Source organism: Rhipicephalus sanguineus, chromosome 5 (assembly GCF_013339695.2).
Source record: "Rhipicephalus sanguineus isolate Rsan-2018 chromosome 5, BIME_Rsan_1.4, whole genome shotgun sequence".
Classification (NCBI taxonomy): domain Eukaryota; kingdom Metazoa; phylum Arthropoda; class Arachnida; order Ixodida; family Ixodidae; genus Rhipicephalus; species Rhipicephalus sanguineus.
The window spans coordinates 128,035,472-128,047,410 of NC_051180.1; the positions used below are offsets into that span (position 1 = coordinate 128,035,472).

The 11,939-nt window shown below is 45.2% G+C and overlaps 1 protein-coding gene across 1 annotated transcript; it reads left to right on the forward strand.

Annotated features, from left to right (window-relative positions):
- The first annotated feature begins 2,585 nt into the window (after positions 1-2,585).
- On the forward strand, positions 2,586-11,598 carry LOC119394958 (probable cytochrome P450 49a1). The gene is made up of 4 exons (XM_037662253.2): positions 2,586-2,817; positions 5,004-5,241; positions 6,782-6,972; positions 11,390-11,598. The coding sequence occupies exons 1-4, from the start codon at positions 2,586-2,588 to the stop codon at positions 11,596-11,598; spliced, it is 870 nt and encodes a 289-aa protein (XP_037518181.2).
- Positions 11,599-11,939: the final 341 nt, after the last annotated feature.

The following is an 11,939-nucleotide window of genomic DNA, read 5'->3' on the forward strand; positions in this document are numbered from 1 at the left end:
TAAAATGCAATATCAATTTGAACCCTCGCAGTACCGCCACATGTAGAGGCTTCCTTTCCGCTACAGCTGAACAGTTTGACTTTATGATCATGTGTCAGCAAAGCACTCTGGTGAAGAACACAAGCCTGTCAACTTTCTTGCCCTTCAGCCTGCTCCTCTGGCTCCACTATGTACCACGCGCCCGGGGAACCAAGTTTATTCTGCAGTGAGTCCGCGCTGTTGATTTTATATTTCGATAGTACTATCGAATTTTTTTACTATCGATAGCGCTATCGATAGTATCCTTTACCATCGATAGTTCGATAGTGACTCAGCTATCGATAGTATCGATAGTACCATCGATAGTTCTGCATCACTAATATAAGGCCGATTACTGGAGTTACTAATATCTCGAAGAATGAAGCTGACAATAATAGGCCACAGCTCGAATTTTTTTTAACCCAAGGAAAAAAAAACCACGAAACGGCGGGGATCAACTCAAGCTATATATATTCATGCGTGCCATTAGCTTACCAAGCTTTTTTCGAGACTGCCAGGTCATGTGACAACCACGTTTTCATATTTACACACGTAGTAGCATGAAAAACCACGGCTGCTGTAGGGCAATCGAGTACACGTGCCTTCGTTGGAGCGAGTACGGGTGGCTTTGTCGACAAATACATAACAGAAAAACTAAATAGTAATAGATGACAGAACAGTAATATATGACGGAGACTGCCAGAAGACAAGCACGTTGGAGTGCAACGAAGATTCGCCATTGCCTGTAGAGCGGCTAACCTCAAAAGACCAAAACGAATGGTTTTATGGTCGGTACAGACTGGAAGTAGGCAGGGAAGCCAAAAATTGGCCCCAGAAGGTGGACGCGTAACAGTACAATAATAAAAAATAACGAATGAAAAGAAAAAACAGACCAGCATAAGCAAAGCGCTTACTCCCCCCCCCCCCCCCCCCCACCTACACATTTTTTTTTTTTGTGGTCTACCATAGCGCTTTCAAAAGCGACCCGCCTTACTTGGTCCCTGTGAGTGGCTCTCAACGTGTGTGTTGGCTGCCATGTATATTTGTTTAAATGAACCCTTGTCGTCGCCCACCAGCCGCTTTTCCGCAATTTTTTGTATCCGCGTGTTTTGATAAGGTAAGTTCGAGTCCGTTCCCTTCCGCAAGTGACCACAGACAGCCCAACGCAATCAATGAAACGTGGTTTTCACGGCAACCAACATCAGTACCACATGGCATTACGGGGAACGCACAACACCGCAACGCGACAGCGTTCGGAAACAACCGGAACCAATGACAAAGATGTAGGGGGCTGAAAGGCGGGGATTAGAAAAAAACGAGAGATAAGAAAAACGGGAAAGTGGTGTCATGGGCGTTGGATGCAACTACGTTTGCAGCCAGCGGCCGTGGTGGTGTAAACGTAAACGTATGCTTGGCTGGCACGGGATGTAGCACTTTCTTTTTGCTATTCCTTGGCGCGCACTTGACCACTTGGAGCTGTTCAAGCGATAGAGAACCTGACGAACGACACGGACGGCACAGACTGAGGGCCGGCAGTGGTTGGAGGACCACGTTTCCGCAGTGTAACTGTATATCACCATTTTCATAATATATTTTTCCGTAACAGCTCGCCCAATAGTCAGTATTGAAGTTACAGTCACTGAAATTTCAAAGTGGCTCGAATCTCCTTCTATGAGATGGTCGCACACACGCTAAGCATTATTTCGTGGCTGCTGCATGTGATACTGTATCGTATGTGTACTATAAGCATGTTTGGAGAAAGGAAAAAGTTTATCGTATTTTATGTTAAGTAAGCAGTGGCCGCTGCAATTTGTCAGATCACTTTTTTCTAAATTAAATTATTGAATATGAAGCGACATTCTCAAAGCCAAAATAAAGAATTTAGATGCATTAGGAAAGGTGTAGCGCCTCCAGGTCGGTTAGTCGTGGTCTTCCAAGACAACAGCAAAATATGCTCACGATTACTTCTTCCGCGAAAAGCGATCGGTGCGCGAGGTTGCACCATGGGCAATGCAAAACTGATAATTCCCAAGAGCTGCAGCTTTATGTTCAAGCGAGATCGGTAATTAACTGATATCTACACGCTAGATGGAGAAGATTTCAGGTGTCACATGAAGACGCACGCGCTCAAGCATAACTGCCGCAAGCGCGCCGCGCATTTGATCCCGTGGGCGCCCGCGACACACTTTCCATCATCCCCCCCTCCCCCCCGGTGGCGCCGCGGCGGTGGTCCTGGAAACGACCTGTCACGCCGGTTTCGGAGCACGCGGCAGGCCGTACCCGTGCGCTTTTTCATCCAGCGGCTGTGGTACTGGAATAGTTCACTGTAACCCGGTCAAAATAAGCTCGGCTTATTCTCACCACGTCGCAGTATGGCTCGCCTGTTTACTCTCCGAAGGCGATCAAGGCCAGTGCTATCTGCTTGTTTGTGGCAACATCGCCGACACATGCGAAGAAGCCACTTGTGTTTGCGTGAGAGCAACCTGGGTGAATACATCGAACGGGCAGTTCAGTTGTGAAGACGTTGGCGTTTTGCTGGACTTCGGCGAACAGCTTTACACATTCACATGGCGCTGTACGCTTTCCGGACATTCCCGGACAGGCTCAATGGGGCCCGCACTTCGTTGCTTCATATGTCGGTGCAGTGCCGCGGCGCTCTGCGTAGCACGGGTGCGGTAAACGAGAAGGCGTTTCCTAACAAATCGGCCAATTTGTTGAAAGTGAGAAGCTTTGAGAAAGTGCCCCGTGTGCCATTGCTCCCACCGATGGATGCACTGCGGAAACCATGGCGTTTGGGAGGTAAGGGAAAATAGGCTATTATATACAGTTATAATCAATCTTTCTTATTATACATTAACCTTATGAAATTTACATCATCTTGAAGTTGAAAAGTTCGAAATGGTTATTGACTCTTGAAGCTGACAACGAAGGGTGTATTGTGTCTTTCACACAAACAACGAACAGATTTAAGTGTGTATAAAGGGTGCTTAGTTATTGTATGGCTAACAACCTCATGTTTAATGGGTATAAGATCGTGCCGTATAGTGAAGAACAAATATGACGTTCTTTTATGCGAACTCGTTAGCGAAAAATTATAGTAGCTGCTATAGACGACGTGAAATGTGCAATAAATATATTTTCCCACATATCAGATCAGATCAATTACCTTAATTGATTGCCCAGCGAATTGGCGGGATGGGCCTGGATCCCGCCTAGGCTTCGGCCAAGGGTTGCTGGCCCTTGACGGCTTCCTCGGCTCATCACGTAAAAAAATTTATACCAGTAAGAGTAAAGGAGAACAGAACTCACGGGATAATAGAACGCCCATAAGGGTGTAAAATCTTTTCGAGTTTATAGCAGCTCAACACATTGGTTCGCATTAGTATAAACGAATATTTTTAGGCATTTAAGCATTCTCTTGTACCGCTTGAGCAAAATAAAAATGTTACGCTACGCTGGGTGCACTTAAAATAGAAAATACCTTTAAATTTTCAAAAAAAAACTATTTTTTAACCAAGGCTGGTTGTCACGTTGCGATTTCTTTCAGCCTAGAATTTCTTGCAAAGATAGCCCTTGCTTTGAAACAGTGTCAATGATACTTAAAGCAAATCGTTAAAATTGTGAACAAATTGCAGCAAATGAAAAACTGACTGTGTGTTAAAATATAGCTTGGAGACGCAAGGGAGCTGCGGCATTAAAATTAATCTCAAGTAAGCTTGCAATGTTTGCAAATTTGCTGACATTTGTTCATGCATTACGCTCGAAAGAAGAGTATATTTCGCAAGCACCAACCAAAGAACAAGGAAATATTTCTTTTACCAAACAGGGCATGGCAATGAGTTATTCACTGAACACGAGTAAAAAAAAAAAACCCTAAGAAAAGTCATGAAAAAAAAAAATGTCTAAGCCAGTTCCACCACAAGTGAAAGATGTGCGAGATGCGGATCGTTGATTGGCGTCTTGTGTGTGTTTATCTTGTGTTTATCTGCTTTTTTCAGTTGTTTTCTGCTCTTTTCTGTTCTTTTCTTGAGATTACCTGATTTCATTTGCGATTGTCTATTTTTTGTTCTATCGTTTCTTTTTTGCTGTTTTTCTGCTGTTTGCTGTTCCGACCGCGGTTCGTCTAACTGCCGACGCTCGCGTTTCGCTGTCGCTTCGAGGCTCGGGCAGACGAATTAGCCCTTCGCTGAGGGTGGCGTTCACGGGCAAGTGCGCGCTAGCGTTCCGAACGTGCACCCTGCTCGGTTCATATGTACGAGGGACCTGCTTGACGCCAACACGAGACATGAGGCGAGGACAGAGTGGTATCTTAAAACTGCTCCGCAGTTAAAATAAGAACAAAAATCTGTTTCGTTCGGTCGAGCATTAACGTCCGACGAAGGGCAGTATACATAATACCTATATTGCTGTGAACTCTGGAAGTTTTGGTGTAGTCGACTCGTCCGGCCTGAAGACTGGTGGTCAGTGTCATGTAAGCACTAGAGGGCAAAGGCCAGCGATTGCATTCAGTGACTGTTGAAAACGAATTGAAACCAACTTGCTTTCAAGTAGTATATCGACTCCACCAACGAGCCCTGTATAACGCACGCAAACGAAGTTGTGTCGGTTTGGGTCAGCGCGATATATGACTTTGCACGTTTGTGTGGAATTCAGATAAGCTTATGCTGCCGTACGCAGCTAGGAAGCAACGCCAACATGGGGGCTCGAGGTTATATCACCCACTGTTTGTCTCAGCCCCTTGATAGATGTTTCCTTTTCAATAGCCAATACAGAAACATGGGAATAAAAATATATTCTACCGCAGAAGGTGCGCACACACCCTCTCTGTTAATTAACATCAGCCACGTTTCACTACGTTTTATTGCACAGGTGCACACATTTGACTGAAATTCAAGTACATAATGTTGCTTTTGCAGCACGCAAAAGAGTCAACAAGAAACAGAATGCCTATGAATGCTTCGCATTCTTTTTTTTTTCCTCCGCAGGATTGAGCACGCGAGATGAAATCTGCGAAACCGGCGCCAATTTGTTCCGGAAATACGGTCCCATCGTGACTGAGAAATTTGCTGGACGCTACACCGTTGTGCACTTGTTCAGCCCGAAAGATTTCCATACAGTTTTCCAAGAGGAAGGGGACGCGCCTTTTCGAATCGGAATGGCAGCTTTGAAGCACTACAGGGACAAGGTACCCAAGGAGTACGCTGACGCCAGCATTCTTCACCTGTACGTATCAGCTTTCACCCTATAGAGAAGCGCAGTGGGTTACAGAGTAAGCTATGTCAAAGGCAAAATGCGGCTTTGAACTAGAAGTCAAATGAAATGAACGAAACACACTTACAGTTAGTAACTCTGTACACGTAGAAATAAAGCTGCTAGACAGACACGCCGTCAGTGGCACAATACATAAATGTCAACTTGAAATGAAAGGCACGAAACGCGAATGACAAGAAGGAGAGGACGACATGGCGGAAAAGTCGGTCGTGAAGTTTCGCGCCATGACGTCCACTCCTTCCCGTCCTTCATTTTTTTGCGCCTTTCATTTCCAGTATGGATATCCAACTTGCCCAGTATTCAGTTATTTTAAGGCATAAATGTCAGGATTTGAGAATTTTAGTGTCATCAATCAGCCCATTTGGGCATATGGGGGCCGTGGCGGGAGGCGCCGAGTTAATTTTGACGCGGTAGCTTTTTTTAGCGAGCAAACAAAGCACTTAGCACAATCATTTTTTGCACTTCGTTGCAGCTTGCTGCAACCGTAATGTGGTCGTCGACGGGAACTCATCGGTGACTTGGAAACAGCCGAAGCACTGATCTACAGTAGTAGATAACAGTGGTGTCTTTACGTTAGCAATCCAATGATCGCAATATGTAGTCTAAAATTCCACTTTTCGATGGCGGAGTAAATGAACTAAGTACTATTTGGCTCGATATGTCATTTACAAACAAAGCTCATCAAGGGCACGACCAAAAACAACTTTGACCGTTTACTCCGCCTCTTTCAAAACTCTTCGGGCCGTGTCTTCAGTGTAGTGCATGTTGTCAAATTACTCAGTTTCGGAAACACTAATGGCCATGGCATATATATTAATTCGTATGTATTGTCGCAGGCACTCCAGGTTTATAGCATGCGGGCATCAGTTTGTTCATAAGTAGTTTTACAGCGAAAGCTCTACAACGCTATATCTGCCAAGGTCATTCATCGCGTCGCAATGACCTTGAGTTGCCGGAGCGCCAGTGTGGTAGGCGTGACGTCATGCCGCGTGATCTGCTGTGGAGAGGTGTCGCAGCTGCGCTCACTCGGAGTCTCGCCGATGCGCTACCACGTGACCAGGCGAACGTTTTAAACACCGTATGCATAGCCTTTGTAAAAGCAAGCCAAGCATACCTCTCGCTGGTAATAACTACGCTTGTAAGAGTCAAACCTCCGCCAATTTTTTACATACGCTGGCCCCATTCTTGATGATAAAAAATCATATTTTTTTGTTTACATTGAGCCAGGGCGATGTTTAATTTTCTTATCGGCTAAAAATGCGATATATTTTACAAACTGCATTTACAAAATAAGGGTTTCTTTCAGATGCACTTCTGCATGTCATAGGATTGTGCTAACGGATATCGCTAACACGTGCCTAGTACACAGATTTTGGTTTTCGAGCTGTAGTAGTCTGCAAGCTAGTGGATCAAGAATATACAAGAGCGAGTTTCCTATGGGCTGATTGCCTTGATTTTTTATATTGTTCTTATCATTATTCAAACTTGGCAGCCAAGGTCAAAAGTGGAACAGACTGCGCTGCGCCACACAAGAGCATCTGCTCAGGAACCAAGCCGCTTCGTCGTACGTTTCGGCCTTGAACTCCGTTGCCCAAGATGCTGTCGATATAATCGATGACATGGCTGACCACCGAGGAGAAATACCCGACTGCTTTTATTTTATGCGCCGATGGGCCCTAGAAAGTGAGTAATAGTTGTAATCGCTAGCGTGGTTCGTGTGTTGGGAGACACAAGATGTTGTGAAACACAATGTAGTTACGTCTAAAAGCTAGAAACACTGCCAAAATAGGGAGTTCAGTACTTATTTTTATTATTGGGAAAGCTTTTTCCCAGAAATACAAGAAACGCACATAGCGGCGAGCAATGTCCTTAGTAAGGAAACCTAATTTGAAGGAGACAAATCCCCTCTATTCACACATATTTCTTCTTAAGCTAACACTGCGGAGTCACTGCATGTGATGGGCTAAAATAGCTCAAGAGATTTCGGATAATGTAGGGGCATTGCACCGCGTTCTTACCAGAATAATGTAAATTAGGTATGCGTGGCAATGGTTCTGTTCATAAGCAACAGTGATGCGTGGATCTGGAAGCACTCATAGCAATATTTCCTTAGCTACAAGTTTCGCGGAACAGGTCTAAAAATGAGAACGCTGAGAATATCTAAGTGGGCTAGTAATTCCAGGGACGTTGATCTACACGAATATACTTTAGCGCGGTGGTTCTCAGTCATGGATGTTTCGGGTAGCAATTGTTGACCGGTGGAAGTGAGAGGGACCCCTTGCAGTGAGAGAAAAAGAGGGGGCGGGGTGGTCATAACACAAGATGCAGCGTGAAATAGGGGCATTTTATTTCTCTCTGACAAAGAATGGTCAAACTGCCGCGCCAATTCGTTCTCAACAGCTTGTCAATATGTTATGCGGTATGCAGCCACATTCAAGCTTTTTCTAGGTATGCTTGCTATTCAAGTATGGAAGTCTAGGAAAAGTACGCTCGCGTGCATATGTCCTAAAAAACTGCAGCAAAAGCTTTACCGCCACCTCATGGAGAAGGGCAAACATAAGTCATCTCTGCTGCAATGCAAAAAAATTATGAGGGGAAGCATATCAAAAATCAGAAGGGGCCGCTGTCGCGGAACGTAGAGTGCCTTCAAAAAGAAACGTTTTTTTTTGTTATTTTTTGTTTAGTATGGGTTTCGCGGACCCCCAGAAGTGGCCTCGCGGACCCCCGGGATCCGTAGACACACGTTTGAGAACCACTGCCATAGCGCATCATGTAGTACAGCCTACTTTTCACGCATTACTTCTGGTTGAAAGAGTGCTCATTGTAGCTACCCGCCATAACGGGCATATTACAAATAAGTTAAAGCAGAACTTGATCGCTACAACTTAAAGACCGAAAATGATTAATTTGGCATTCATGTTGCTGTAAAGGCGCAGCTGAAAATGTTCCTCCTGAAATGAAAGTAACAAAAAAATCGCCACGTCTGTGCGGAACACGCAGCACAGTCACAGCGAAAGCTGGAAGAGCGGCCTTTCTAGAGCCCGTAATCAACTCTCTTGGGGCAACTAATACAAGCACACGTGCGAGGTACCCACTACGCCATAAATAATCGTAACTTTCATGAAGTAGGGAAGCACCCACTATGCCATTATTCGTCGTTCTGTGGAGAAGCGTGGTACCCGCTACACATCTGTAAGGTATTATGTGCACTTTGTGCTGTGGCTGATGGCGATGAAGAATTATGGCTGAACCCTTGTAATGGGTTGGAAGCAATGAACGACCCGGTCACTCGTTGCGCAATTCACATTGTGTGACGCCCGGTCGGTATTTAACTCTTATACGACGCCATATCACATATGTTAACACGATTGCTTGCCCGACATAAGAACTGTATAGGACATTTTTGCGAGAAGTTCCAAGCGTTAGCGTGGCCCTGTGGTAGAATAGTTGACTTCCATGCAGCGGGCCCGGCTTCAAATCCCATCCGTTCCTATAATTTGTTTCTATCTTCAGTTTTTCTTATTTCGCGCGAGAGCGGGTATGGGCAGCGGCGGCGGCAGCGGACAACTACGGCGCCATAATCGGCTGTTGTTGTGATCTCATAACAGCTTTCGCTATAATATATATAGGGCGCCAAACACCATCACTGCCACAAGGACAATTATGACGACCTGGACTTTAGACCGGAATGGTACCCCCTCTTGGTGAGGTGCTCGGCATCACCACCTTTCCTGTATAACACGATGTGAAGAACTCTCACTGTGATACTGCACGTTGTGTCAGCCATCGAGTGTGCCCTTAGTAACGCTTGAGCGCTTACTGTCGCTATGCGATTGTACTTTTGTTTACTTTATTCGTTCTCTTATTGTGCACTGTAATACTCAGTGTAATAAATACCATGAAATAATACAAAAAAGAGCCGTGGCCGAGAGCACAGAGTGGCTACTTACCAATGCTTAGGTAGGTGGTGGGTGGAAGTAAATAATAACACGCACCACCGGTAGTATCTGTCGCCCAGGTTGATGCCTTGAAATTTTATTCTCGCGTCACTTTTTTTCCTATTCCGCGCAATACTGGTTACGGACACCGGCTTCGGCGGACAATTAGCTCACTGCCGTTGTGATCTGATAACAGCTTTCGCTGTAAAAACTTAGTGAAGAAAAGAATATAACTTCTAAGGGCTCGTTTTACAGCGAAAGCTGTTATGAGATCATTTCACCGGCCGTTTTTGGCGCCGTAGTTGTCCGCCGCCGCCGCCGCCGCCGCCGCCGGTGTCCGTAACCAGTATCGCTCGAAATAAGAAAAAAAACGAAATAAGAACAAAAATTACAGGATGGAACGAGGTTCGAACCTGGGCCCTCTGCGTGTGAGCCCAGTATTCAACCTCTGAGCCATGCCGGTGCTTGAAACTGCTTCGCAAAAAGGTCCTATACAGGGTTCATGTCGGGAAGGAACCACATTAGCATATGCAATATAGCGTGGTAGAAGAGTAACATAAGCACCAAGCGTCGTACAACGCGAATTCTGTAACCAGGCGTCACACAATGCGAAGTGCGCAACGAGTAGGTTGTTGAATGTTTCCAAACCATTACAAAAGGCTCTGCCATAATTCTTCATCGTCATCAGTCACAGCATCAACAAAGTGCGCATAATGCCTTACATGCGTTTAGCAGGTACCACGGCTCTCCGTAGAATGACGAAAAATGGCACAGTGCCTGCTGCCCTACTTCTCAAAAATTAGAATGATTTATAGCCTAGTGATTTCCTCGCAAGTGCACTTGTATTGGTTGCCAAGGAAGCCCATAAGCGCATGATCCATTTCATCGGGGTCTCAGTAAAATTACAATGATTTATAGCATAGTGAGTTCCTCGCAAGTGCACTTGTATTGGTTACCAAGGAAGCCCATAAGCGCATGATCCGTTTCCTCGGTGTCTCAGTAAAATTGCAATGATTTAGAGCGTAATGGGTTCCTCGCAAGTGCACTTGTATTGGTTGCCAAGGAAGGCCATAAGCGCATGATCCATTTCCTCGGGGTCTCAGTAAAATTACAATGATTTATAGCGTAGTGGGTTCCTCGCACGTGCACTTGTATTGGTGGCCAAGGAAGTCCATAAGCGCATGATCCGTTTCCTCGGGGTCTCAGTAAAATTACAATGATTTATAGCGTAGTGGGTGCACTTGTATTGGTGGCCAAGGAAGTCCATAAGCGCATGATGCATTTCCTCGGGGTCTCAGTAAAGTTCTTCCCCCCCCCCCGTCTCTCTCCCACGTCAACGTATGTTATACAGCATGACGGGAGAGGGAAATAGCGACCGGGCGTCACCCGATGCAAATTACATAACTGGTGGGCCGTTTAAAGCTTCCAACCCATTACAAAGGGCTGAATCATAATTCTTCATCGTCATCAGTCGTCGCGTCAACAAAGTGCACATAATGCCTTACAGACGTGTAGCTGGTGCCTCGCTTCTCCGCTGAATGACGAATAATGGCTTAGTAGGTGCTTCCCAACTTCACAAAAAGTGTGATTTATGGCGTAGTGGGTACCTTTCTAGTGTACTTGTATTGTAGACCCAAGAGAGCTTACAACGGGCTCTAGAAACGCCGCTCTTCCAGCTTTCGCTGTGACTGTGCTGCGGTTTCAGCGCAGGAATGGCGTTTTTTTTTCTTCGTTAGACACAATATTAATGAGAACTAACAGACAATAATGCTAAGGAAAGTATGGGGGATGTTATTTGTAATTAGAATACAAATGTGAAGAAAGTAAAGTGGACGAAACGATAACTTGCCGCCGTAAGGGACCGAAACTGCAACCTTCGAATAAGTGGTATCGAATGAGAGTGGCTTCGAATAAGAGCATCGGACGCGTTATTCGAAGGTCGTAGGTTCGGTTCCTGCTTGCGGCAAGTTATCGTTTCGTCCACTTTACTTTCTTCACATTTGTATTCATTACTACAAATAACATCCCCCATACTTTCCTTCGCATTATTGTCTGTTAGTACTAATAAAAACTTTGAGGTATCTCAGAAGCAGTGTAATAGGAAGGCGTGTGCGCTGACAAGTGTATTGCTGTTCTTGAATGTGAAAATCTTTTTTTCACAGGCATAACGCTCATTTGTATTGGCCTTCGCCTGGGAGCCATATCGCCTGCATGTCCGCTGCCTTCGAAAGAGAGCGCATCTATATTGGAAGAGATAATGACGTCACTTCACTGCTTATCGGCCTTCGCTAAAACCTTCCCGTATTATCGCTATTTTCCAACCTTGAAGTGGCGAAAATTTCAACGGGCCATGGATGACTACACAGCGTAAGAAGAAATCTTTCTTCGACTCTAGACTAATGCAGTTAATTTTGCCTTCAAAATATGTCAGATGTTCTTGTTTGTCAAGACTCCTGATTTGTTTTGCCATGCCGGTTTGCACAAGCTTTCGCCACGAACATAGCAGAACATTTCTGCAGACATTAACTACGTACCTATTTTCAACAGAATCACGTTGATCTTGCCGTTGTTACATATACTTAAAGGGCCTCTAAACGATCAACAGACGCTCGCGTGCTCCTCTCCGTGCCTTTCCTCTATCGACAACAGCCGTCATGACGTCACCTGAATGATAAGGTGACATCGCGAGCAACAGACGCTGTCAATGGGCGA

Excerpts from the sequence above, each read along its gene's own strand:
- LOC119394958 (XM_037662253.2), top strand. The coding sequence starts at position 2,586 with ATGGCGCTGTACGCTTTCCGGACATTCCCGGACAGGCTCAATGGGGCC. Across the intron at positions 2,818-5,003 it reads GAAACCATGGCGTTTGGGAG|GATTGAGCACGCGAGATGAA; the intron begins GTAAGGGAAAAT and ends TTTCCTCCGCAG. Across the intron at positions 5,242-6,781 it reads GACGCCAGCATTCTTCACCT|CCAAGGTCAAAAGTGGAACA; the intron begins GTACGTATCAGC and ends CAAACTTGGCAG.